This window comes from Onychostoma macrolepis, chromosome 16 (assembly GCF_012432095.1).
Source record: "Onychostoma macrolepis isolate SWU-2019 chromosome 16, ASM1243209v1, whole genome shotgun sequence".
Taxonomy (NCBI): domain Eukaryota; kingdom Metazoa; phylum Chordata; class Actinopteri; order Cypriniformes; family Cyprinidae; genus Onychostoma; species Onychostoma macrolepis.
Window position 1 is genome coordinate 9,708,697 of NC_081170.1, and position 26,252 is coordinate 9,734,948.

A 26,252-nucleotide genomic window follows, 5' to 3' on the forward strand; every position below is an offset into this window, starting at 1 on the left:
CATACTGTGTTTTAAAACATTTCCGCATATCTTATCTGGGCCTGGACGTTTACGAGGATTACATTTCCTAAAAATCTGTCTGACCTCTGTTTTATTAATATTAAAACCTACCGAAGGATTTGTGTCAGGTGATCACTGGGGAAGGTGGTAATAACAGCTAGTAAATTGTCAGGAACAAAATTAGGGAGCATAGAGAGTATATATAAAGAAATAGTGTTAAATAAGGCTAACATCATTTTGTATGATAAGAGGCATCCTTTATCGTATACCTTTGAATTGTTAACATCAGGTCGAAGATATTGTGTTCCCAGATGTTCAAAAAATAGGTTAAAATGATCATTTATTCCCCAAGCAATTAAGTTCTTAAATCTTTCTTCTTCCTCTAAGTGGTAGTTGAATGGTCAGTTGAACTGGATATTTTTAATTGGATTCATCAGCAATTGTATACAAATATCTATTGCCAAACATGAAATTGTCAAATGTCTGTGCGAGTGTATTCTGAAAACTCAATTTCCCTACGGGGATAAATAAATTAACACTAACACTACTGCTGGACTTGCCATGACAGTGCAGATAGGAAAAGAGCAGGCAACCCTCTCCACCGGCTGAAAGCAAGAAACTTGAATCTGAAGTACAGTGGAAAAAAAGAGATCTCTGTATAATTTACAAGTTCTGAGGTAAAACTGTGTCGTTAAAACTGACAGATCTGGCAAAATATACGCTGGACTTTGTACACAAGGTGAAGGATTAAACCTCATGTTACGTATCGAATGTAAATAATGCAAAGCACTTTTATTTTGACGCATACATCTGTGGTAGGCTCTGGCTGGTAGAACACATCGTAGGCTTTTTATTTCCATCACATTATAACTATATTATTCCTTTTTGAGGCAAAACCACTGTGTGTAATCTGCCAGTTGTCTGAGAGAGCATTCCACTTTGGGCTAATACATGTTTCATGAATATAAACAATAAGATTAACATTGGCTCTGCTAAACGGCACATTATCAAAATGCAGTTCCCTGTTCCAAATTGAAGTTCTTACATTGAAATACTCCAATATGAACTAACTGAAAAAGGTATCATTGAAACTTGATTTAGCAATGCATCATGTCTTCCAGATAGACTAGAACGACGAAAGCAAATCATCTTTAAAGAAAATGGATTCAAGAGACTTGCATTCTGACAAATTAGATGGTATGTTTATATAACTCTGGCACTTTAAAAGCAACACGCATGTGTCTGATTTCACCAGAGCAGAAAACTGCCTCTTGTGATAGCCATTCTAAATCAATAATGCTGAAAATAACTATTTTACCCAGTAGTCAATATGCTCTGGTATTGCATAAATGCATGGACAGTTCAGTAAATGAAGGGTAAATTCATAGAACAACCTCTTGCTGAAAAAAAAAAAAAAAAAAACTTGGGCCTGTTTTTCATGGCTAGCCCTGTACTTGAAGGATCATTAAATACGAAAACACATTGTTCCTGGAAATCGCGCATTTCACTTTAAACAACACAAGCGTCCAAAAGACAGATATCAGAGATGTTGAGTGAGTCTACATACTGTAGGTTCCTATGCATTAAGAAATTGGCCAGATAGCAAAGCATACTGTTTTATAAGCATATGGAACGTAAAGCTGTGAGGCGCAATAATATTTGCCTGTAAGTAATCACACGTATAGACCTTACTGGCACTGATTTTTGTCACCAATATGTTTTTAGATGGAAACATGCTTTTGATCTGCAGCTTTATAAAGCTCATGAAAGTCTTTTGATGGATGCTGACGTCTTGCTGTCTATGTGGAGAGTTTCCATGTTGGATATCAAAGAACCTAGTGGACTCACTCCAGCCAGAGAGAAAGAAAGAAGGACGGCGGCCCACAGGAACTGCTGTGGTTTGAGAACATTATCTTGTCTATATTTATTTACACGCTTATTTATTTATTTTGTAGAGGAAATATATTCACATATCTTAAAAAAAGAGAGGGAAAGAGACAGTGACAGAGAGAGAGAGAGAGAGAGAGAGAAAGAAAGAAACACTTTGTCCAGGTGCTGAAAAGAAAAATCACAAATTAAAGTAAAAAGAAAACCACAGACGGATCATTTCTGCAAACTTTTGCTGTCCACCCTGAATCCACCCAGTTAATATAGTGGACAGATTTTTTTTGCCAACATTTTACAGATCCAACATTTATTTCTGGTTTTGGTGTGGAAAATTATTTTATTCAGAGCATTCTTTACATCCACTCCTAATTCACATAAAAGGTCTCTTTGTAAAGTGAGCATAGACCAGTATTACTTACATATAGTGCAATACCGTTGAGGTTTTTTTTTTTTTTTGCATTTATTTATAACATTTGGTTCTGTAAACAATGATTGAATGTGTAGAGGTTGAATGTTTAGTGTACAGCACAACCAGTGTAGTCCGATTCTTGAATGAATGAGTTGGTGTACAAAATTTTTTTTCACCCCAAACAATCCCCACAGAATGGTATGTTCAGAAACATGGCGATATACTTAAGAAAAAAAAAAAAACATCTCCAGTCATTTTGTAACAATGGTAGCTAAACTATTAGTTAGTGACACGTAGGGCTGGGTGATTTGGCAATAAATAAAATCTTTGACCGATTGTCGATTTTTTTTTGAATGATTTTTAACTAGTCAATTATCGGATTTAAAATCACAGAATTTCTTATTCCCAAATATTTCTTCCACAAAAAATAATAAAAGATCGTTAAGGAATAGGAATCAGAAGAAACTTAGTCGATATTTTTGTTTTATTTGCACACAAAAAGTATTCTCGTAGCTTCATAAAATTACAGTTGAACCGCTGATATTATCTATGTCCTATTCTACTTTTCCTTGCCTTGAATGTGGTAGTTCCGTTGCTGTCTATGCAGGGTCAGAAAGCTCTCAGATTTCGTCAAAAATATCTTAATTTGTGTTCCGAAGATGATTAAAGGTCTCACGGGTTTGGAACGACATGAGGGCAATGAATGACAGAATTTTTTGATTTTGGGTGAACTATCCCTTTAATTCTACTCCAGAAATGTAATTAAAGACGACACACCTCACTCTCAGGCAAACGTTGTTTCTTCACTGCATGGTGCATTGTGACATGACTAGGCAGGGTTAACGTGTCTCATTCATCTTCAGTCCTCCCAGCCTCATCCCTAAACCAGAGAGAGACAGATGTGCCGTGGGGGAAGCCCCTTGCTCCAATTTAATTATCTTGCCAATTCCAGCCACCCTGGGAATTCTATGGGGGAACCATGGGGAGACTCCCTCTTTCCTCACCTTCATAGGCTCCCTCTGATCATTGCGTTTCTCTTCGAAAAATAGCACAGAGAGAAGTCACTTTCTACACATGGAGATTTATCTCCATTCTCCGTCTGTAGTGCTGAGTGTATGGATTACAGATGATTAATACCTTCACTGACTCATCACCTGGGGAGTATTCAGGGGTTTAAGTGTGTAATGCACAGCAGACATCCAAGTGTCTCCTCTCCGCCTTGACCCACCATTTCCCATGCAGTACTATGGTAGCCTGTTTCTGCCTCAGAAGAAAAAAAAAAAAAAAAAAAAAAAACTTAAAAAGTTTGTCACATTTTGAGTTATAAAGCAACTCGGTTTCTAATTGATTTTGCATCCTATAAAGTTGAATATATGCCAAACTTAATGGCAGAAGCGCTTCTGTAGTGGCAATCAGGTGTCTTTACATAAATTGTTTAATGCAGCTTAGAAGTGGCATAAATGCATTTACACAGCAATTTCAACTTGATAAAAGGGGCTGAATCATTTAGTCGGACTTTAATGCAGCATTAAATGCAGGTGTTTTAATGCAGCACCTCTTTACACTGAATTTTGAGCAGGCATAAAGTCTGAAATGTTTTAACTGTGAGATTAAAGTCATTGCAAATCACATTGTGATATTTAAAGCTGTAATTTACAATAAAAAGTTGCAATGTCATTGCAAGATATAAAGTTATATAAAGTACATACAGGTGCTGGTCATATAATTAGAATATCATCAAAAAGTTGATTTCACTAATTCCATTCAAAAAGTGAAACTTGTATATTATATTCATTCATTACACACAGACTGATATATTTCAAATGTTTATTTCTTTTAATTTTGATGATTAGAGCTTACAGCTCATGAAAGTCAAAAATCAGTATCTCAAAATATTAGAATATTTCTATAGAGTTTGAATAAATGACCATCCCTACAGTATAAATTCTGAGTATCTCTTGTTCTTTGAAACCACAATAATGGGGAAGACTGCTGACTTGGCAATGATCCAGAAGACGAACATTGACACCCTCCACAAATAGGGTAAGTCACAGAAGGTCATTACTGAAAGGTGTGGCTGTTTACAGAGTGCTGTATCAAAGCATATTAAATGCAAAGTTGACTGGAAGGAAGAATTTGGGTAGGAAAAGGTGCACAAGCAACAGGGATGACCGCAAGCTTGAGAATACATTCAAGCAAAGCCGATTCAAACACTTGGGAGAGCTTCACAAGGAGAGAACTGAAGCTGGATTCAGTGCATCAAGAGTCACCACGCTCAGACGTCTTCAGGAAAAGGGCTACCAAGCCACTTCTGAACCAGAGACAACGCCAGAAGCATCTTACCTGGGCTGTGGAGAAAAGAACTGGACTGTTGCTCAGTGGTCCAAAGTCCTCTTTTCAGATGAAAGTAAATTTTACATTTCATTTGGAAATCAAGGTCCCAGAGTCTGAAGGAAGGGTGGAGAGGCACAGAATCCATGTTGCTTGAAGTCCAGTGTGAAGTTTCCACAGTCAGTGATGATTTGGGCTGCCATGTCATCTGCTGGTGTTGGTCCACTGTGTTTTCTGATGTCCACAGTCAACGCAGCCATCTACCAGGAAATTTTAGAGCACTTCATGCTTCCTTCTGTTGACAAGCTTTATGGAGATGCTGATTTCATTTTCCAGCAGGACTTGGCACCTGCCCACACTGCCAAAGGTACCAAAAGCTGGTTCAATGACCATAGTGTTACTGTGCTTGATTGGCCAGCAAACTCGCCAGACCTGAACCCCATAGAGAATCTGTGGGGTATTGTCAAGAGGAAGATGAGAGACATCAGACCCAACAATGCAGAAGAGCTGAAGGCCACTATCAGAGCAACCTGGGCTCTCATAACACCTGAGCAGTGCCACAGACTGATCGATTCCATGCCACGCCGCATTGCTGCAGTAATTCAGGCAAAAGGAGCCCCAACTAAGTATTGAGTGCTGTACATGCTCATTCTTTTCATTTTCATACTTTTCAGTTGGCCAAGATTTCTAAAAATCCTTTCTTTGTATTGGTCTTAAGTAATATTCTAATATTTTGAGATACTGATTTTTGACTTTCATGAGCTGTAAGCTCTAATCATCAAAATTAAAAGAAATAAACATTTGAAATATATCAGTCTGTGTGCAATGAATGAATATAATATACAAGTTTCACTTTTTGAATGGAATTAGTGAAATAAATCAACTTTTTGATGATATTCTAATTATATGACCAGCACCTGTATGTTGTGAAATATAAATTCAATTATGAGAAACAAAGTTGTAAAATAATATGCAATTACCAATTCAATATTTACTCTGTGGTGGAAACTGCATCCATACATAACAGATCAATGGACCAAATTCCCAAGCTTGCTGTTCAGGCGTAGACTTGAGGTTGAGCTGTGACATAACCAAAAGGAATTAGAAATAACACGAACAACTAATCCACTGTGCTTTGTCTTTGACCTCAATGACATAGCATTTAAATGCCCCAGCTGTTGGATCTTTTTGGAATGAAGGGGAGTCTGGTTCAGCTGATTTTCCATCTTCCTAAGAAGGCACCGCAGAAATTAGAGCTGTGATTACTGGAACACTAAATCAGATGCAACCATTTTCACTCTGTTTCTGTGTTGATGATGAACAACACTGTATAAACATGTTCCCATAAATTGCATTAGTTTCTACCTGTATATAGAATGTCTCATGTTACACCAGAGCATCTTGGCAAATTCTTTTCAAATGCGAGATGGATGACTCTTCCACTTCCTCTTTCTAAAAACTTCTTACTTTTCATGAATAGATCCCTAAACTTGGAAAAGAGCAAAGAGGAGGAAAAGCAAAACACCCTCCTGACTACAGATGGCACTATTGCGTTAAGTTAAGGGCGGTTTTGTGGGTCTTGCACATCACTCACACATCAAAGTGATTGACATGTTCTTTTACAGACCACTTACAAGCCTTCAATGACCTTTACAAGAGAGGGCATTGGCTTCTTCCATTCCTAGTTGCCTGGGAGACAAGCATCCACATGTAAATGATATTCTCTCTCAAATGAACCATCCTTGATGGTTCCTCAAAAAGCTACACTTCAATGCAGCGGTTCCTGTAAAAATAACCGCTCTGTCAGTCTCCCTCCGCGGTCCCCAGGCTTTCGTCGGTTCTGCGAGCTTGGAATGCAAAATCAAACGCAGACACATCCACTGACCAAAGTATTAAAACTGATGAGTAAATGACTTTCACCGCTCCCACTTCAGGCTTTCAAACCCCTTAACAAGTCAGTCGGTCCACGAGGGGAAAAAAAGAGAGGCAATAAAGTCAACGCTCAACTTTTCCACCGGACTGCATGTGAAATTATGAGACAATTGCCACGACTTAATAAACAAAAGAGATGGAAGTAGCAGCTGACCCGGCACGGGTGAGTGAGAAAATAACGCTCATTTAGTCCCGAAAGCGATGTGACCATTACAAATGAACACAGTAGGAAACCAGACCTCCTTTCACAGCCTCTCTCAATCTTTCCCTTTCTGCCACTTGAGAAAAACCCAAATTTATGCATTCAAAGTGCTTTTGTTTTAATTACCGGCCAAGCTTTCCTGACGGTCTTGCTGTAATTGAGGGGCACGAGTCCCAGTCATATCGTCGGGAGCGAGAGACTGCCTGCTGCGCAGCCTTCTTTTAATGGGAATTTCTGTTGCTCTTAAGTATTTCAGCAGATCCCAGCAGCTGCCCAATGGGGTAGCGCAAAGCTGGGGTTCTATCGCTTCTTGAAGTCTTCTGAGGGCACATTATATGACCATGGTAATGGCGATTATTATCCTCTTTATTGCTATTATCATTTAGTGGTCCAAGGGTGGTCTGAACAGGCTTCTAACCGCTCATTAGCTTATAGCGGCTCAGAGAAGAGCTGATCTTTGAAAACAAGTCAAAACATTCCTGGAAAACAGGGCGAGAAAATATATATATGAAAAAAAAAAAAAAAAATTATATATATATATATGATGCTTTTAAATCTATGCATGGAACAGACAACTCAAAGACGACCCACCTAAATATTGTTATAGTTAGTTAAAAAAAATGCAGTCCTTTATTTTGCTTAAAAAAAGCAAGAGATTCTCCCAGTTGTGGGATTTAAAACGACAAGTCAAAACATTCCAAGAGAACAGCAAGACAGAAGAAATGCTCCTTGGACATCAATGCATGAAACAGATAACCAATCAATGAAGACCCACCAAAACATTGGTATGGTTAGTCAAAAATTCAGTCCTTTATTTTGCTAAGAAAGAAACTGATTCTTAGCTGATCTTCCAGCTGGTTCATTTATTTTGCTAAGAAACAGATCAGTCATGACATCAGTTTCTTGCACATACACTAAGTACATTTCCATCTTCTCACAGTTTTCTCTCTAATCGAATCCTTATAAACTACAAGAACTGACCGAACTAAAAACATTACGTAGATTTTCCTTTTCACGCTCACTTCCATCGCAGACGCATTTGATTCCACCAATCGACCCAACGATAAGCTCTTAATAATAAATAAAGGAGTGCTGAAGGCTGAATCAAGAAACTGTGTGGAATGGTTCAGGGTGTCTGAAGTCTACCCGGAGACCTCAAAACAATACAAAGATGGATGAACTGATACAGAGGTGGTTGGGTTGGGTGGTCTGGTCTGTGGGTGGTGGTGGTAGTGGTGGTGGTGTACTCTAGTGAGCAGGGAGAGCTGCCATGGTGTTGTGGTGACAGAGGTTGTGGGAAGGGGGGGGGGGCAGAGCTGAGGTTTAAGACATGGTGATCTGCATGGACTCCAACATTTCCTCCACCGCCTTCACCGAGCATTTGTTCTCCTTCTTCCCACGGCCCGCCATCTAGGAGAAACAGAAAGAGAGAGAGAGGGGTTGATGAAAGGACATCATTCCATTTACAATGTTTTTGGACGTATTGCGTTTTAACACAAACACTGTGGCGCGTCAGACTCCATGACATACTAATGCTAAAAGACAAGTATTTGTGTACGATTCCCATATCTCCTTGCAGGAGCTGCATTCATAAAGCACTTCAGACTTGTTCTAAGAGCGTGAAGAGTACATAATGACCATCGTTACAAATCTTTGCAATTTAAGGCTCTATCCTGGGGTGCCTAAATTAGAGAATGCAATCAAAATAGTACATGGGATATTTTATTTCCTGGAGACTCCCCAGTACACTCTTGAAGCCACCAAGGTTTGTATTAATGTGCTGGCACTCATCAACTTTGCATTCAGAGCATTTTAACATGTACTGTCTGTTTCTTCCAGGAAAACTGAGCAAAAATGGACGACTTGCATTGCTCTACGACTAGCAAGTACTACAGCAAATCATAGTTCATGACTATAACTAAAGCCTATAATAAGTATTTTGTATAAGTATTTTAATTTAATTGAGACAAATTATCCTGCATCTTCATTTTCAATTTTAGTTCCATTGAAATCTGGCTCAAAAATAGTTTGAATGGTGATGACGCTCTTGCCTGCACTAGTAGAGTAATTGAGATGCCGCTGCAGATCTCTCTTCGTCTCTCCTTGTTCGCCCTATGAGAGTAAAAGGATTGGAGGGATACTACGGCCTAATGAGTCACCAACTTACAAGCTCACTCACAAAGACCCATTAGCCGACAGCCCCCATGGCCAAGCATCCTTACACGCTCTTGCCACATCCGCCTGTGACTCATCTGCTAAGAGTCCCTCTGCCTCGCTCAAACTGGACAAATTGAGCATATCGGCCAAAGCTCACTCCTCTATCCTCCCCTCCAGCAATTGACATAATAAACCAATCCACTATCCATTAAAGGCTGTGCTCTCCGTTTCTCCTCATTAGTCACGTCTGGCATCTGCTTCGTATCCCGATCACCACAGCAACTCCAGTTGAAGTAGCAGTTGTGTAAGGTGTTTTGGAGGAAATTAAGAGGGCAAGGCTGGTTAGCATAATCCCTGCTGGTACATGCCGCAACTACACCAAAGATGAGCATCATGATGACAATTAAACTATTTTAATTAAAATAATACAGTTGACCAAAATGAGAAAAATATACACCATTGGAAACGATGTTTTTTCAAGAAGAAATAATCCAGTTTTGTCAGTAATGTTGGGGATTGAACTCAAGCTGCTGTGGCAAAGCTGAATTTTTAGCAGCCATTACTCTAGTCTTTAGCATCACACAATTCTTCAGAAACAATTTGAATATGCCGATTTGCATATATGCCCCATGCAAAGATGTCAGATTTCAAATTGACCCTTCGCAAAGACCCGCCCCCCTTCGTCACTTTTGCCATGCCTGACAAGCCATGGCACTCTCACTCCACACATCATGTTTTCGACCAGTGAAAAATACATCGTGAAGCAAAGAGAAACCTAACTAAGTGCTGACAGACAAGTCTCAGTTTTCAAATTTTGTCATTTTTTAAGAAATTCAAACAATAAATACAGTTTTGTAGCTCTTTAATGTGTCGAGACAGATCGCTGTAGCGCCTCAGTTCAAGCGGCACGTAAAGCGATCATCTCTTCCTCTTTACTAGTCATAGCACAAAATAAACATGAATGAACATCAGAGGTTTCGGTTTCAACCGCGGAAACACGTAAATACACACCATTTATAAAGTTCAATTCCACCAACGTTAATCTACTCTCCTGTCTGGTTTGTTTGTCAGATAAAAATGGCAGATTCTGTGTTAGGATCGGTCAGATCACCTGTCAATCAAACTCCCTGCAAAGGGGCAATTGCGCCAGCCTAACAAATGCCATTGAGATGAATGGGACTGCTAATAGACAGCTTTCTCCAGGTATACTAGACCTTCTTTGAGGAAACATCTGCATCGTAATGGGCTTTGGGTGTGCTTGTAGAAGGAAGGAGCCAGCCATCCCAAGTGAACTCATTGGGTAAACAGGAAAAAAAGAAAAAAGCACACAAAGCATGGCCGAGAGAGCATGGCAGTGCATATCTGTGCCTTTGCAAGTAATTCATGGGTCCCGCTGGACATGTACACATACAGAGAGACAAATGTTATTTTCTTACTGGGAAACATCGCTAGATTAATAGAGTTGATATGTGGTCTGTGCCAGGCTGCCGTTCCCAGCATTCTCACAAAATCCCCACATTGTTGTGCAAGTGAGCTGTGTGGTTTATTCTGAATGATAGATTCCATCACGTTTTAGACGAGTGCAAAAGTCAAGGTCATCTACAAATGGCACAGAGGTCTACTCGATGTTCAGCAGTCCAAGCATATCATGCATTTCAAAACATGCTGACTCAATACCAATGTTTTCATGTTTGCATTGATTGTTGCAAACAAGCGACTGGTTAATTGCGATTACTCACTCATGAAATTAAGCAATATGCGTGTGCCTTTTGTTTCTGAGTGTTCTATGATGGTCCGACCCTGTCGTATCACTCAATCTGCTTTGAGTGAGGGCTATGGCATTACGCATCAGAAGCCCTCTGTTGCACCCTAATCCATCAGCGAAGTGAGTCATCCGTCTGTATGACTATTATGAAACGTGGACTGACTCAGGCCTTGACAGCCGCTGTGGCTGAGTGATATCAGCAGTGAATTATTAGCTATATTGAGAGAGAAGGATGAAGTTAATGTATTTATTCTCAAAGTCAAACACAGAAAGCACTAAGAGGAAAAAGAAGTGAGTCAAGTAGAGAATGTGCAATCAAATTCTATTCGAACAATTGTCCGAGGACATCAACCATGGCCAGAAAGTGACTTGAATGGTATGCAAACCAACAGAGGTTGGAAGGCACCGTTAACCTCCAGAAGACCTCATCAATCAAAGCTTCTCTGCTAAAGGGTGACTCAACTTCTCTTTGAAAGACCTCAGAAGTTCTTCAAAGAAAGGTATACAACAGGTTATGTTGACCTCTCAATACAACCAAGGTGCTTTCAGGTACAGTGAACAAGGTTAAGGATAAATGGCTTATTCTGAACAGCCTTAGGTTAATTCCTTCTTGCATATTCAAAGCCGTTTCACCATATCTGTGTCACTAGAGGACACACATGATTCTAGCACAGTATTTCAAGCTTCCAGCCTTCTCTTATAAGCAACATCAAAGCCTCTGACTCATCTTGTATGTCAAAAAAATCTATGTATCATATGCAATACCTCGCCAGCACCAACACTGTCAGCAGATATCTGTTGTTTTGACAAAAAACTGTAACACCTTGTCTTAAAGATGTTATGCACAGAGTTTACCAAAAATGAAAATTGTGTCATTGTTCAGTCTAACCCTAACCAGAAAACTAACCTTAAAGGGATAGTTCACCCAAAAATGATGGCATTAATTACTCACCCTCATGTTGTTCCAAACCCGCAAGATCTTCGTTCACCATTGGAAAATACACACTGCAAAAAAGGCTTTTCTTACTTAAGATTTTTTGTCTTGTTCCCAGCCAAAATATCATGAAATTCTTAAATCAAGAAGGATTTTCTAGATTTTCAAGTAAAAATCATTGTCTTGTTTTCAGAAAAAACAAGTCAAAATTAAGTGAGTTTTGTTGAAACAAGTTAATAATCTGTTAATGGGGCAAGAAAAATAATCTTGTTTTCTGTTTGAAATAAGATTATTTTTCTTACCCCATTGGCAGATTATTTAGCTTGTTTCAAGCAAAAACTCACTTAATTTTGACTTGTTTTTTAGAAAATCCTTCTTGATTTAAGAATTTCTGGATATTTTGGCTGAAAACAAGACAAAAAATCTAAGTAAGAAAAGCATTTTTTGCAGTGCAAATTAAGATATTTTTGATGAATTCTGAGAGCTCTCTGACCCTCCCATAGACAGCAAGGATACTACCACGATCAAGGTCCAGAAACATAGCAAGGACATCGTTAAAATAATCCATGTGACATCAGTGGTTCAACTGTAATTTTACGAAGCTACGAGAATACTTTTTGTGCAAAGAAAACAAAAATAACGACTTTATTCAACAATTCGTCTCCTCCTCCTCATTTTGAAAAGTGTCCACTGAACTTAAACAGAGATTCTCGGAATTCATCAAAAATATCTTAATTTGTGTTCCAAAGATGAACGAAGGTCTTACTGGTTTGGAACGACATGAGGGTGAGTAATTAATGACATAATTTTCATTTTTGGGTGAACTATCCCTTACTTTCATCTGTGGAACAAAATATACTCTATAGAATGGTTTTGTCCATACAATGAAGGTAAATTAGGTCCAAAACAACACTGGACCCAACTGAATTGCATTGTATGGACCAAAAAAAAAAAAAAAAAAGGCATTTTAAATAAATAAATAAATGCATACATGAGCAAATTTTAAAAATCTAATTAAATAACAGAAAATCTTCTTTTGTGTTCCACAGAAAAAAGTCGTACAGACGCCATGCGGGTGAGTAAATATCATAAACACGGTAAACTTGGGTAAACTATACACGTAAAAGTACAACTACATGACATCAAGGTTTGAGTGTCAAAGGATTTTTCTGTCCTTATTGAATGCGAAATGTTGCATGAAGTGACTATCAATCAGCCAATCAATCAAACCATATTTTATGTTTAAAATAAAACTACATGGAGCATGATTTCTTTCCAATGAGATTTCACTGTAGGAGGGACTACCAGGCACAACGCGACAAAAATAGGAACCAAGCACCGTCACAAAGTCTTGACGCACAAAGCTGCTGACGTTATGCTTAGGACAGTGTTAGAATGACTGCCATCCATAAGCAGTGACGTTCTTGTGAGTAAAGTTTCTCCTGACGCAGACAGATCAGTAAATGCAGGAATCTAGAAAGATACAGCAGATGATTGTGTGAAGCAAGACAGAAGGAACAAAAGGAACATTAATATCCATTATTGGGTGGTCTGGAAATTCCAACAGAAACCCGGCCAAGTTTTAAACCACCCTGAGGCTAGGAGACCACAAGGCCGATATGTTACTTTTGAAAGTGGAAAATAGTCCTTGAATGTTTACTTCTAGAAAATAAATTCTAAAAAGTAACAATGCATATTTTATAGGCCCAAATATGAATATTTTATAAAAGTCAATTGGATCCAATGTTGTTTTGGACCTCACTGTCTTTCATTGTATGGACAAAAACAATTGAAACATTCTTTAAAATATATTTTTGTGTATGTTTGTCTGTTACAGGTTTGGAACGACATGATGGTGAGTAAGTGATTCCATTTTTAATTTTTGGATGAACTATGCCTTTAACAGCAAGATCTAGTTCATTCTGATCAGACTCTCATCTTGTGGTGAACCGCTGAAGAACCCCTCTTTGGAACCGAGATGCCCACCAACATGTCATAGTAAAGGAGGCTCCATCAAGAGTGTGTGACAAGAGTCCTCCAACCGCACAGGAAACACTCCAAGGGTATACTTGTGTGTGTGTGTGTGTGTGTGTGTGTGTGTGTGTGTGTGTGTGTGGCCCCTGAAAGCCCTACTTGCTGACTAAGGGCCTCTTTATTACACTTTTAACTGTCAATCCTTAAAAAAGCAATGTATATCATAACCCTGATGGCAGTTAAGATTTCTTATAAATGTATAATATTTACGTTGTGTGTACCATGGCAACATTATAAACCGCTTTAGTGATACCATGCGCGCTGCACTTCACTTTTTCCTCTCTTCTGCTATCATTATTGTCTCCCTTTGCAGCCGTGGTGTGCACACTGCATATTTTCCCCTTGCTAACTCCCGAGGCCTGTGTTTGGCACCAGCTGTTATGCTTCATAGGGATAGTGGCGCTTTAACATGCAGACATAGAAAACAGCTGCGTAACACAATGCCAGGCCCTGTGGGCTTAAGTCAACACATTAGCTGCGCTCTGCCCAGGCACGCGTGTTCAGCACAGACCCAGCGTGAAGGCATGGCATACGCTCACTGTCTGGGGATGTACTCCACTGTCTGTATATCAGACTGCGCCTGCAAGACAGAAAAGAAAGAACCCAGGCAGCCAAACGGCACTGGCAGTAACTAGGGCTGGGCAGTAACTAGGGCAGAAACTGTATATCCATGGCATGATTTAAAGGATTCAACATAACAAAATACTGTAATTAGCATTTTGACATACCATGCATATTTTTACGGTTTTTGTGGAAGCAGTGACAAATTTTTTTTTTTCAAAATTCTGCAGTTACTAGAAATTTCAAAGAAAGAGCATTTATTTGAAACAGAAATCTTTTGTAACATGATAAATGTCACTACTGATGAATTTACTGATGACGTCCTTGCTGAATAAAAGTATTACTTTCTTAAAAAACAAACCTCCAATCTCAAAACTTTTCAACAGACGTGTAAAAAACACACGTATGAAGTGTGTGTGTGTGTATATATGTATACACAATATTAATTGATAAATTCATTAAATATATTTAAAAATATATTTTAAAGTCTATGTATATATATATATATATATATATATATATATATATATATATATATATATATATATATATATATATATATATATACACACACACATACATATATATATATATATATATATATATATATATATATATATATATATATATATATATATATATATATATATATATATATGTATGTATGTATGCATGTATCCATCCAACAATTGATAAATTCAGATAAACTAAATCAACATCCCTACTCATGAACTCCTCTCACCTGATAGGCTCTGCTAATCTGAGAAGTGGCCCACGCGGCGTACTTCACGTTGTCCTTTTTCACCTTTGCGCTAACTTTTGGGCTGGCAGCAATGTGACTGGCCGACTGCAAGAGAAGAGACAACAAACAAGGGTGAGATGGACCACAGTGTTGGGGGAAACGCATAAAGATTAGAGTATCACCATTCCTGCAAATTCCGTCAATAAAGAGTCATGAGATAAATACCCATCGACTCCCACTTAAAGCCCACATAATGGAAGGGTGGCTAAACTCTGATGGCAACGGAGGGTATGTTGTAAAGGGTGGAAAATGTGATGGTTTTGAGCCTGGTTGAGCAGTGAAAAAAAAAAAAGTCAGGGCGCTGTGTTAACGCAGCTTGATGTGTCTCACATCAGAGATAGGATAGGCGGTGCTGACAGTCCTGGGAGTGTCAGGGAGGCGGCGTGTGAACGGCATAGCGCAACGTGAATCATGCTCTCCAGCCGCTACAAGATCTCCATTCCACAACCACAAATCCTCCATCTTTCCCTCGTTATTGCTATTAGACCCGCTCAGCAGAGCTCGAAGTACTCTGTTGGCTAGCATGAAAGCCCTTCCCCATGGATGTGCTGAAACTCTAACTGCACACAGTCAACCTCATCTCTGTTTCTGGCAGCAAATCCCTCGGCTTCTGGATTTTGGGGTGTGTAAGATTGGTGAGATGCGGCAAATAGGCTCTGTTAAGGAAAATTTTTGGTCACTCGAGTCCCAATCTGTAATCATTTTACTGCTTTTTTGTTTTAGTTATAGTCTTGTAATTGGTGAAAATGTCCTTTAAATGTAGTCAATATTTTGTAATTTATTTATCAGTTTTACCGTTGATGAAAACAACATTTTACCTGAACTGAAAAATGAAAGCAAATATTCCAAAATTTTATATTAACTTATATAAAATGCAGTTATATATATATATATATGGTGTAACGGTACGCAAATATAACGGTTCGGCACGTACCTCGGTTTTAACGTCATGGTTCGGTATAATTTTGGTACAGCAGTGGGAAAAGCTAAACATTTATTTTTTTAAATAAACAGTGGTTAACTGAACAAGTTGCTCTTTCTTTAAATACATTCAGTTATAGTTTAAATTTTCTTAGTGATAAAAATCTACCTCAGTTTATGCTTGAAACTATAGGGAACTCTTTTACATTATAAGGTTACAATTAGGCTTAAGAACTTAACCCAAACTTCAATTTAATTACTATTTATTTTTAACATTTATTAAATAAATTGTATGCAAACATGTTAATTGTACATAATGCAGTTTTTAAATTAACTTATAAATAATAAAATGCTCCTCTCTAGACTTTATTTCTCTAGTGAACTAACGAGCTGTGGACACTGATGACTTGCTGAGGTAGGTAAATGAAATGCTACGTAACATTTTATTTCCACGCTGTTTTGTTGATGTCTTTCCGTGGTTGAAACACTGATTGAGCAATTACATGAGGCAGAAAATGTTCAGTCATGTTTATTCGCATTAAAACTAGTAGTACAGAGGAAGGAATGATGAATTTCCAGAGTAGGGCTCGCAAAATCGCTAGCCCGACGTCCCGGGGCTATTGTATTTTCCAGTCGGGCTACCAAAATGTATCACTGCCTGCCCGACGGGCTCCTTAAATACAGATCTCCCGCGGGTCCTTAAAAACTCTGAAAGTGAGTTGTATCAAAATTATGGCCATAAAAAGTTTTAAATACTTTAAATGGTATAAGAAATGTCTTAATTATAATTTAAAGAGGTCTTACAGTTGGGGACTGAAAAACATGAGTCGCGATATGGCAGGATTACGTTAAACTTCAAAAGGCAATGATGTCATTGAATAAATAATGAGCGCTGCACGTTTCAAGTCAAAACGCGGCGCGGATGTCTTTATGTGAATGTATCTGAAGGTAACCGACTGTCCTCAGAAACGTGTCGTTGGCATTTTAATTAAATTTTACCTATAATTCCTGATAAAGCAGCGTTTATGAGCGCGGAGCTGCTTTGTGTACAGCGTTTCCGCGGAAACCGCAATATTTCAGCGCTCCTAAAGTGCCACCACGTGGCAGAGAATGAATTTGCATTTTCAATAAGCCTTTCTTGCCGTTTATGGCCAGATCAATGCAAATATCAACTCATGTTTTTACGCAGCAAACACATAGAGTTGTAAATGAGAAAGAAGTTGATGTGCCTTCTAAAAATCTAAACAATTAAGACCGTAATATTTATACGTTTTAAATTAACATAATAATTTATATGTTTGATTGATCCCTTTTCATAAAAACGGTCTAACTGTTATAGCCTGAAACGCTGTTGTATAAGATTTTTGTTTTTGTGAAAACCTGTATCTGAACTGTAAATCATGTAATTTTATGGCTCAAAACTGTATGTTACCATAGACATTGTCCAACCCCGCTCATTCTGTGTTCATTTTACTTGTGCAGCTCTTAAAATGGGTCATAAATTGCCTTAAATATATTTTTAAAAATTCTGCAGATACCCTGTAAATAGTGAAATAAAATTCCTTCCTTCATTTTTGTTGATATTTGTGTATTGAAAATATTTTTGATTGACATTTAAACTCCTATCTGATTTTCTATATTTAAATTAAAATAAAACATTTAATAATAAAATAAAATAGTAATTTTTTAATTCGGGCTAGTTAAATTAATTTTCGGGCTACCAAAATCTGAAGAGTACCTGCCCAAAGGGAATCTAAAGGGTCTGGAGTGATTCTGGATGAAGGAATGGTCTCTGATCTCTTGTCAGGTGTCTCTAACCTCATCAGGCATTATAGGAGAACATTTAGAGCTGTTAAACTGGCAAATGGAGGTTTCAAAAAGTATTGAATAAAAGGGTGCCGTTAATTGTGGCCAATGTGTATTAGAGAAAAACATTTATTTCATAATGATACCCCCCCCCCCATTTTAAATTCTTATCCAATGAAAGATTAGATTTTTGTGAATTATTTAAATAAAAGATCAAAAGGATTAACAATGCAGATTAATTTTCACAGCCTTCTTTGATCATATTTACCAAGGGTGCCGATATTTTTGGCCATGACTGTACATACATACATATATAAAAAAAGTTTAAGTGTTAGTCATATTTTTTATGTGATTAGTCATTTTTATTAGTTTTTTTTTTAAATATATATTTCTATTTAGCTTTATTTTATTTTTAGTTAACCTTATTTTATTTCAGGTAGTTTCCAAGTCAACATTTCTAATTTTCATTTATTCTAATTTTACGCTTTTTGTGTATTTCATCTAATATTTATATACAAACCAAAATTTATTCAGACACCTTCAACATTTCTCACATTAACCACAGTTTATTTGCTATAGTTTAGAAAATGTTAATAAAATATGACAAGAACAAATTCATCTTGATAAATGTCAGATAACTTTGATAGAAAGGTATGTAATGAATTAGGTTGAATAGCTGTCCGCTGTTAAATTTAAGTACACAATTAGATAATACCAATTTAGGTCAACCAATAACCAAGCAATGCTTAATTTTGTTTAGTCTGTGGTGTAAAAAGGCTGTATAAGCAATTAAAGAAAAACACTTAAGCAAAACAGTCAGGTCAAAGCGTGAATAATTTTTGGTCCTAAATTTTTTTTATAATTTTACTGGTGGTCCACTGTACAATTTTTTTGGTATAATGCGTCACAGTTTAGGCTACTTTATTTTGCTATCCTCACTTACATAAATGAACTATAGTGTCCTGCACCAAACTAGTATAAAAATATCAAAAATTATTTCTGGTGTCAGAGTAATTTTTGGTTTGACTTAACATTTTTATTTTAGCTTTATTTTAATTAACAAAAATGATTTTTAATAGGTTGACACTAGTATTGTTAATAACACTAGCATCAACATTTAAGAAAACCAATATGTGAGAACTGCTTTTGTTGTGAGTTCACTTGTGCATTTCCAGAATTATGTGATAGTAATTGCAAAATAATTGACTTTTCCCCGTAATGCATGTTTTTTTTTTTTTTGTTTGTTTTTTTTGGCTCACCTTCATTATCTTTAACAAAATAAAAACACGCTCATTAACAAACATTTTTTGTCAGTTGACAAATTCAGTCACAATCTCTCATGTTTTCGCCGGATGGTGTCGTTTTTCGCTACAAATGACCGGGTAACAGACTCTTGGTTTTGTTGTACTGACCGACATCCTGCTATTGCCGGCCTTGTTTCACGTGCAAATCGCACATCAAAGAGCGCTGATGACTGTCATGGTTCTGTGTTTGAACTACTGAAGCTTGCGTGTGTGCGTGTATGTTTGAACAGAGGGCCTGTGTGTGGCTCTCTGCGCACCCTCTGTCGGCCTTCTGCCCCTGGCTGGCTGTTTGTGTTCATATGTCAGGAGTCACTTACAAATGATGCATTGGTGTTAATGGACAACTTCCTGTTTAAATAAATACAGATGAAAGGCTTATTCAGCGCACATATTGCTTGAACCTTTCCAGCAGAGCCACGTGTGACGGAGCGGTTGCCATTTCTCTACCATTCTTTTATTGTCAAAAGGTTTGTTTATCTCTGGAATAAACAGAGAAATGCCCTACAAAGGTCTGGCGGGTTACGTTACAGCAAAAAAAAGAAAAAATTACGAGTCAGAGTTTTTCCCAACACAGGGACTGGAAACATCAATTGCAACTGCCCCTGTGTGAAACAATCACAGCCTCTGGATCCATTCACATGCACAAAAAAATAAAAAATAGAGAAGGTGTCTGTTTTCTGAACAACTCACCATGTAAAGGCCGAACAAGGCCCTCATGTTTCTGTTGTTAAGCTTCAGTGCCTGCGCAAAATACTTCCTGGCCAGCTCGAGGTTTTCCAGACCTCCCTGGGTGTACTTTACCTGGGGGAGATTGCAGAGGAAACAGAAAGGTGATGTTGTGTTATAGGCACACTTAAAGCTGACATGAGATCTAAATAAACAGAACATGATCTAAATAAACAGGAAAATCCTATACAAGCATACAACATGATGGATGCACCTAGTCAAAGAGTACAAAAGTGCCAAAAGGGAGTTCTAGTTTATATGGCAATGTGATTTCTCTCCACATTACAAATGCAATGTTGCAAACGACAAAAATCAGACTCTTTTAGAATACATTCAACGTTTAATAATGGTGTGGATAAGGTTGTTTGACCAATGAGATTTTATGGTGGGTTGGGCAACCCACTTAAGTGGCAAAAAATGTGGTCATGGTTAAGGTTGGTTGGGGGTGGGGGAGAAGAAAAAAAAACAAAAAAACAACAACAACAACTCGGATTAACAGAAGATATAAAAGGATATGACTAAGATTTGAATAACTGATGCAAATAATTTTATGTCTGTATATGGACTCGTCAACAGGAGAAAAACTCAAATGCTGTGACTTTTTATCTATTTTAACAATAAAATATAATAATAACAAGAATATAATCAAACATAAGATCATACACAGAAAATAAATACACAAGTTAATAGTTTGTGTATACAAAAATATATAAATTAGGGCTATCAGCGTAAACGCGTTAATGCATGCGATTAATTCAAAACCCTTAACGCGTTAAAATAATTTAGTGCAATTAACGCAAAACTACTGAAACAATTTCTATTCTAAACCTTTTTTCCTAATTTCGCTTCTCTGTTTGCAATCAGATCATTTTAAACCGCTAAACTCTGGGAAGGTTTTCGGTCCAGTGATCCAGCAAGCGAATCAGTCCAAAACAGGGCTAATGTAAAGAAAACCAGGCTGATTACATAAGAGATGGTGGAGAGAATAGATATGTTGCGTTTTCATTGAATTATTCATTCCAGAGTATTCCGCTTTAAAACACAAGCTCTGTGATTGTTTCTGAAGAGCGCGAGAGCTCACTCATGTGTCATGCAGCGTGAAATACAGACTGAACGTAACGTCAAAACATCCCACCACCGTATGATATGCTAACTACGTTTTCTAGGCTGGATAAAGCAAACCCGTTTCTTTTGATGTTTGAGTTTTGATGGTTGAGGATTGCAATCGAGGTAAAGACAATTGCGGTGACATACAGGAGTCGTAAGCACGCGTGAGTCTGATACGGTGTTTGAGCGCTCTTGACGCAGATTATATGTTGTATTCATGCACAGACACCTTTCAGTACATTTATATTGTTTCCACACTAGTGCTGTCAATCGATTAAATTTTTTTTATTAAATCACAAATTTTTCTGAAATTAAAGACGATTAATCCCACCTAACATTAAAGATTTTAAATATACTTTTATATTGCAATAATTTCACATTCAATCTTCAATTTAACGTACAAACAACAAAGACAGTATATTTTTAATATTTGCTTAATGGCATCTTTATTTTTATGACTGAAGGCCAGTATCACTGATACCAAGTAATACTGATTTCCCTATAAAAATGTTTCCCCCTAATATTTAACCATTGACTATAGTCATTGAACATTACATTGTAATTAAGAGTTATCAATTTGAACATTTATTAGACTTTAAAAATAACTTCTAATTTAAGTGAACTTTATTCAATTTCTGTATGTTACTGCTGAGGGGCACAGGTAGATAAAAATGACATTTATTATAATGGATTTATGTGAAGATTGTTTAAAGTTATCAAACACTAAATTCTAAACTAAATACAGATGAATCCTTAAAACTATAAAAAGTTATTGATTTCCTCTTTTTTCTTGATGAACAGACAAGCAGCTGGTTATTAGGTTGTTTTGGCTTCTATCTCTTTAAGAGCTGCCGCTACCGAACATGACACGGATCTGACACGCATCGTATTTTCTCTCAACTCTCTTTACCTTTTCTGACCCATTTCAGGTCCAGACCCATTTCAGTCTCTTCTAATGAGCTGACAAGTTGAATTGAGTGTGTTAGATGAGGGAGACAGTGCTAGGATGCTCCAGGACAGTTTTGAAAACCATTTCAGAGACATGTTCTTAATGTAACTCATATATAACATATTACATGCATGCACAGTTTTATGGCAGCTTTAATCGCCTTTTTGGTAACTTCATGACTTAACTGATCACGACATTGCATGCTCGTAGTTTATTTCGTGATTTGATATGAAATAATACAGGCTATGCACGCGCCGGCTCCTTTGTGCCTGTATTGAAGAGCACGCGCAGCGAGCACAGTACAGTTTCCGCACTCGTTTTGACTCGCACCTGATGCTGAAGTGAAGTTGAAGCACGCGTCTGAAACGTCTCCTGTTTGATGTGCTCGTAAAGATGTTCTGTAACTGAATAAATGCACTTCTTGTCAAGAAAAAAAAGAGACAGAATTAGCAGTTATGAGTCGGGTGGCCAACCCTAGGCCCGCCCCTGTGTTAACGCCGTTAAATCATTTGAACATGTTAAACTGAAAAATTGTATCGCCTGGGTTAACGCACTAATTTTGACAGCACTATTCCACACGCATTCAGGATAATATTTGATTTGTCTTGAGTATGTTGCTGCGTTTAGTCAGTGTGCACAAATGTATCAATTATATTCTTATATCATTTGGTCCTTTGGTGTCCTTTTGGAGTCTCCCAAGTGTCCTTTTTTTGAAAAGATATTTAAATTCATCTTGAAATAAGCTTGCAGAAAATACAGTTATATTTTACTTTAACTCATCAACAAAAATGCTGGGACTATTGATTTTGTCTATAAATAAATAAACACTTTTTTTCAGATTTTATGAGCTTTTTTTATGACATTTTTGTGATGAAAACCATTTAAATGTCAATCATTTAAAATGAATTGCTTCAGATTGTACAATTAAACATTTTTCTCAAAGAATGCTTAAAATGTTTATTTAAAAAAAAAACACCTTTTATTGAAAAGGACCATTTGTTTCAGGCAGGGAGAAAGAAAGCAATTATACCTCGGCATACTGTTCGCAGTACAGGTGATTATGTGGATTCGTCATCATCAGCTCTTCAAGACAAAAAGCTGCTTTTGCGTAACTGTGGGAAAGAAACAAGAGAGAGAAATCATAGAAAACATCTCCTAGTAGCTTTGTGGCTGATCACGCAAAGCGAAGCTACATCTCGTTAACAGTCAAGACACGTGACAGTCTGAGGTTTCTCTTTCATCAGCTTTTATGAGGATTAATGGAAATTTGTGTATGAACACCCATATGGTCAAATGATGAACGAAGCTTTGCAACAGAGGTGGCAATCCTGCCCTGGATTCACTATTGCCCTTTTTTTTTTCAGAAGGCCAAAAATGAATCTGGTCTAGCAATCTGTCCCTGGCTTCATCATTGACATCTTGAGACTGTCTTAAGGTCATTCTCAAGAGCCATTTCCACATCATATCACAGCTGAGCCACTGACCTCACACTAATTTACTGTTTTATGTCTCAGACACTCTCTCCATTATAAGTATACAACATGGGCCTGAACATTTCCCCAATGCTCCCACCAAAAAAACCAAACAATTTCAAAAAGAACTTCAGGACTATTACGACAAAGCCACAAGACACAAAATGAGCCAAATGTGTCCAAAAGCTGTGGACGGGGTTGAAAGGCTCGTTACCGCCTCAAGTCCCGAAAACCGCACAGCTTTTTTAGCTACCGTTAGCAAGCTTTCTGTCTCGTTCCATGCGAGGTCCACACATCGAGGCCCACATAGTACGTGCTCACGCACACATATCAATTTATCACAACACATCAAATCGTATAACAGAGCTGGAGTGCGTCCAATTGAGTTATGGATGGTAATCTTAAGGCTGGCAGAAATAATGTTGACGCAAACTGGACTTTTTTTGGTGGAAAAAGACTGTTGCCGTTGCTGACTCGTATAAGATGATGAGTCTATCTAGCCGTTTAGGAAATGTTCAAGGGACTTTGAATACAAAGAAGGAGAATGAGAGTGAGAGAACAACACAGACAGTCAAAGAGGTTGAAGGAGTACGCCAGTGAGATCAGGCCACTCAGAAGGTTGAAGGCTGCTTGCAATTACCATTTCCTCTCCATAAAGACTTTCAGATGTGCTCCTGCCATGGCGTAAACTGCAGCAGAGCAATGCAAAGAGTGAGAGAGAGAGAGAGAGATAGACATATGGAGATACACAGAGAAAGCAAGGCAGGCATCAATACACATCACTACTGAACTCAACACCCACTACCTGAGCATTAAACATCCACAGCCAAATCGACCAGTCTTCCATTTGAAAAAAGATAGCACGTTTCTGTCTCCAAGTAATTAAAATTTTAATTTTTAATTTGATTTTGTCTACTAATTTCACTTTAAATCTCAAAATTTGTCTGTATATCTCACAATTGTGACTTTATATCCCAAAATTATTTTAATTTCTAGATAACATTTAAAATAGCATTGTACGATGTTAAGTCACATTTTGAGATATAAATCCACACTGGGAGATATAAAGCCACATTGGGAGATATAAATTCACATTTTAAACTTTAAAATCTAATTGAAGGCAGGGTTATTAAAAAAAAAACAAAAAAAAGTTACTTCAAATAAAATAAATATAAAATGAAATATAATACAAAAAAAAAAAAAACCTTATCCTTATGTTTCCTAGGCAACTACCTGAATTTAAAAATCTCATTTTTATTTCGTTTAACTCGATATACTAAAATAACTAAAACAAGAAAACTTTATAGGCGTACAAAAAAAAACAACAACAAAAAAATAAAAAATAAATACGCATACTAAATACCCATACAAAAACACATACATACTAAAAACTTGTACATTTTAAATGATTAACAAAACTATTAATAAAAACTAAAACAATATCAATAACACTGGGAAAACTGGGAAATATAAAGTCACACTGAGAGATGTTAAATGGATAGTTCATCCAAAAATGAAAATTCTGTCATCATTTACTCACCCTCAAGTAGTTCCAAACCTGTATGAATTTCTTTGTTCTGCCGAACACAAAGGAAGATATTTTGAAGAAAGTTTGTAACCAGGCTGTTTTGGGGCACCATTGACTTCCACAGTAGGAAAAAAAATAAAAAACTATGGAAGTCAATGGTGCCCCAGAACTGCTCTGTTTCCCACATTCTTCAGAATATCTTCCTTTGTGTTCAGCAGAACAAAGACATTCATACAGGTTTGGAACTACTTGAGGGTGAGTAAATGACGACAGCATTTTCATTTCTGGGTGAACTATCCCTTTAAGTCTTAATTCTGAGAAATGAAGGTGCAATTACCTTATTTTTCAAAGGTGTAAACGTGCTTCCATTCATTTCCTGATGAACCTACAAACCTACTAACTTAGCGATGGGTTAGAATGACCGACTAGTTGACCAACTGGCCGATTAGTGACATAAACTGAGTTTATCAAGACTTTCCTTTCTAGTTAGTACGTTCCATCTAACTGATTTTAACCGAATCTACAGTAGTCAACATTTGAAGAATGAAATTTTTTTTTAAAAAGTTCAAAGTTGTCCTAAGACAAGAACGCATTTTGGTTTTAGGTTTTAGGACAACTTTGATGAAAGGTTTGGATCCACTTCAAATGTTCGTGTTGACTAATCTGTGTTTGGTTTGCATGACCAACCAATGTAACAACACAGGGCTCACTTAAGACCGACTAGTTTTGCACCCTGCAACCTAAATCTATAGCAAATAATACACTACTTTGACACGTTTCTTTACCAAAGTGGTATTTGGTTTAATTCTCATTAAAAAGTGTGACTCACTAGTGGCCTACTTGTACTACGAACTTAGTGTAGATAGCCGCCCGTCATAGCTATGTAATCAGTTGGTAGGGTGGCGTTTGTTTGTCTTCATCTTGTTTTGACTGGTTGGGAGAATGGGTGCCACCTCATTCTCTTGGGAATTTCTCTTTTTCCCTTTTCTCCTGTTCTTTCACAGCGTGGAAGAGAGATGTGATAATGCGGGCTTTGCCGGAAGAGGAGGGAAAGGGAAAAAGCGAGTCTGTGACCTGAAATAAAGAACAGAAAGAGAAAGGGGAAGAAAGAAAAAGAGTGACACTGACACGCCTATAGATAGGGGGTTGTCAGAGAATGGTGTGATATTAGAAAAGTTGGGCTAAGCGGGTAGATAATCCTCTCACCCCTGGATTTCCTCTGTCTGCTACAGCAATAAAGCCCTTTACACAACACCGTGAGGTATCTAATAAGCGGTGCTCTCACCGAGCGACTGCATTCCTACGGCCAGCACCCTCCGACCGGGACAACCAACTTTTTCTCTCTCTCACACGCATACCAACACCCCGTAGCCCCCCTCGTGGACAATAAGACCAAAACAATTAAAGAAGGATGGAGGAGAGGAG

The 26,252-nt window shown here is 37.5% G+C and overlaps 1 protein-coding gene across 1 annotated transcript in view; it reads right to left on the reverse strand.

Moving 5' to 3' along the window:
• Positions 1-7,547: 7,547 nt before the first annotated feature.
• Positions 7,548-26,252, reverse strand: part of emc2 (ER membrane protein complex subunit 2) — a 36,572-nt gene continuing 17,867 nt past the window's right edge. The window contains exons 8-11 of the mRNA XM_058746592.1: positions 22,858-22,939; positions 19,736-19,846; positions 14,955-15,059; positions 7,548-8,171 (exon numbers count right to left, since the gene is read on the reverse strand). Of these exons, the coding sequence (XP_058602575.1) occupies positions 8,085-8,171; positions 14,955-15,059; positions 19,736-19,846; positions 22,858-22,939 (385 nt within the window). The 3' untranslated portion in view covers positions 7,548-8,084. The remainder of the gene's footprint in view (positions 8,172-14,954; positions 15,060-19,735; positions 19,847-22,857; positions 22,940-26,252) is intronic.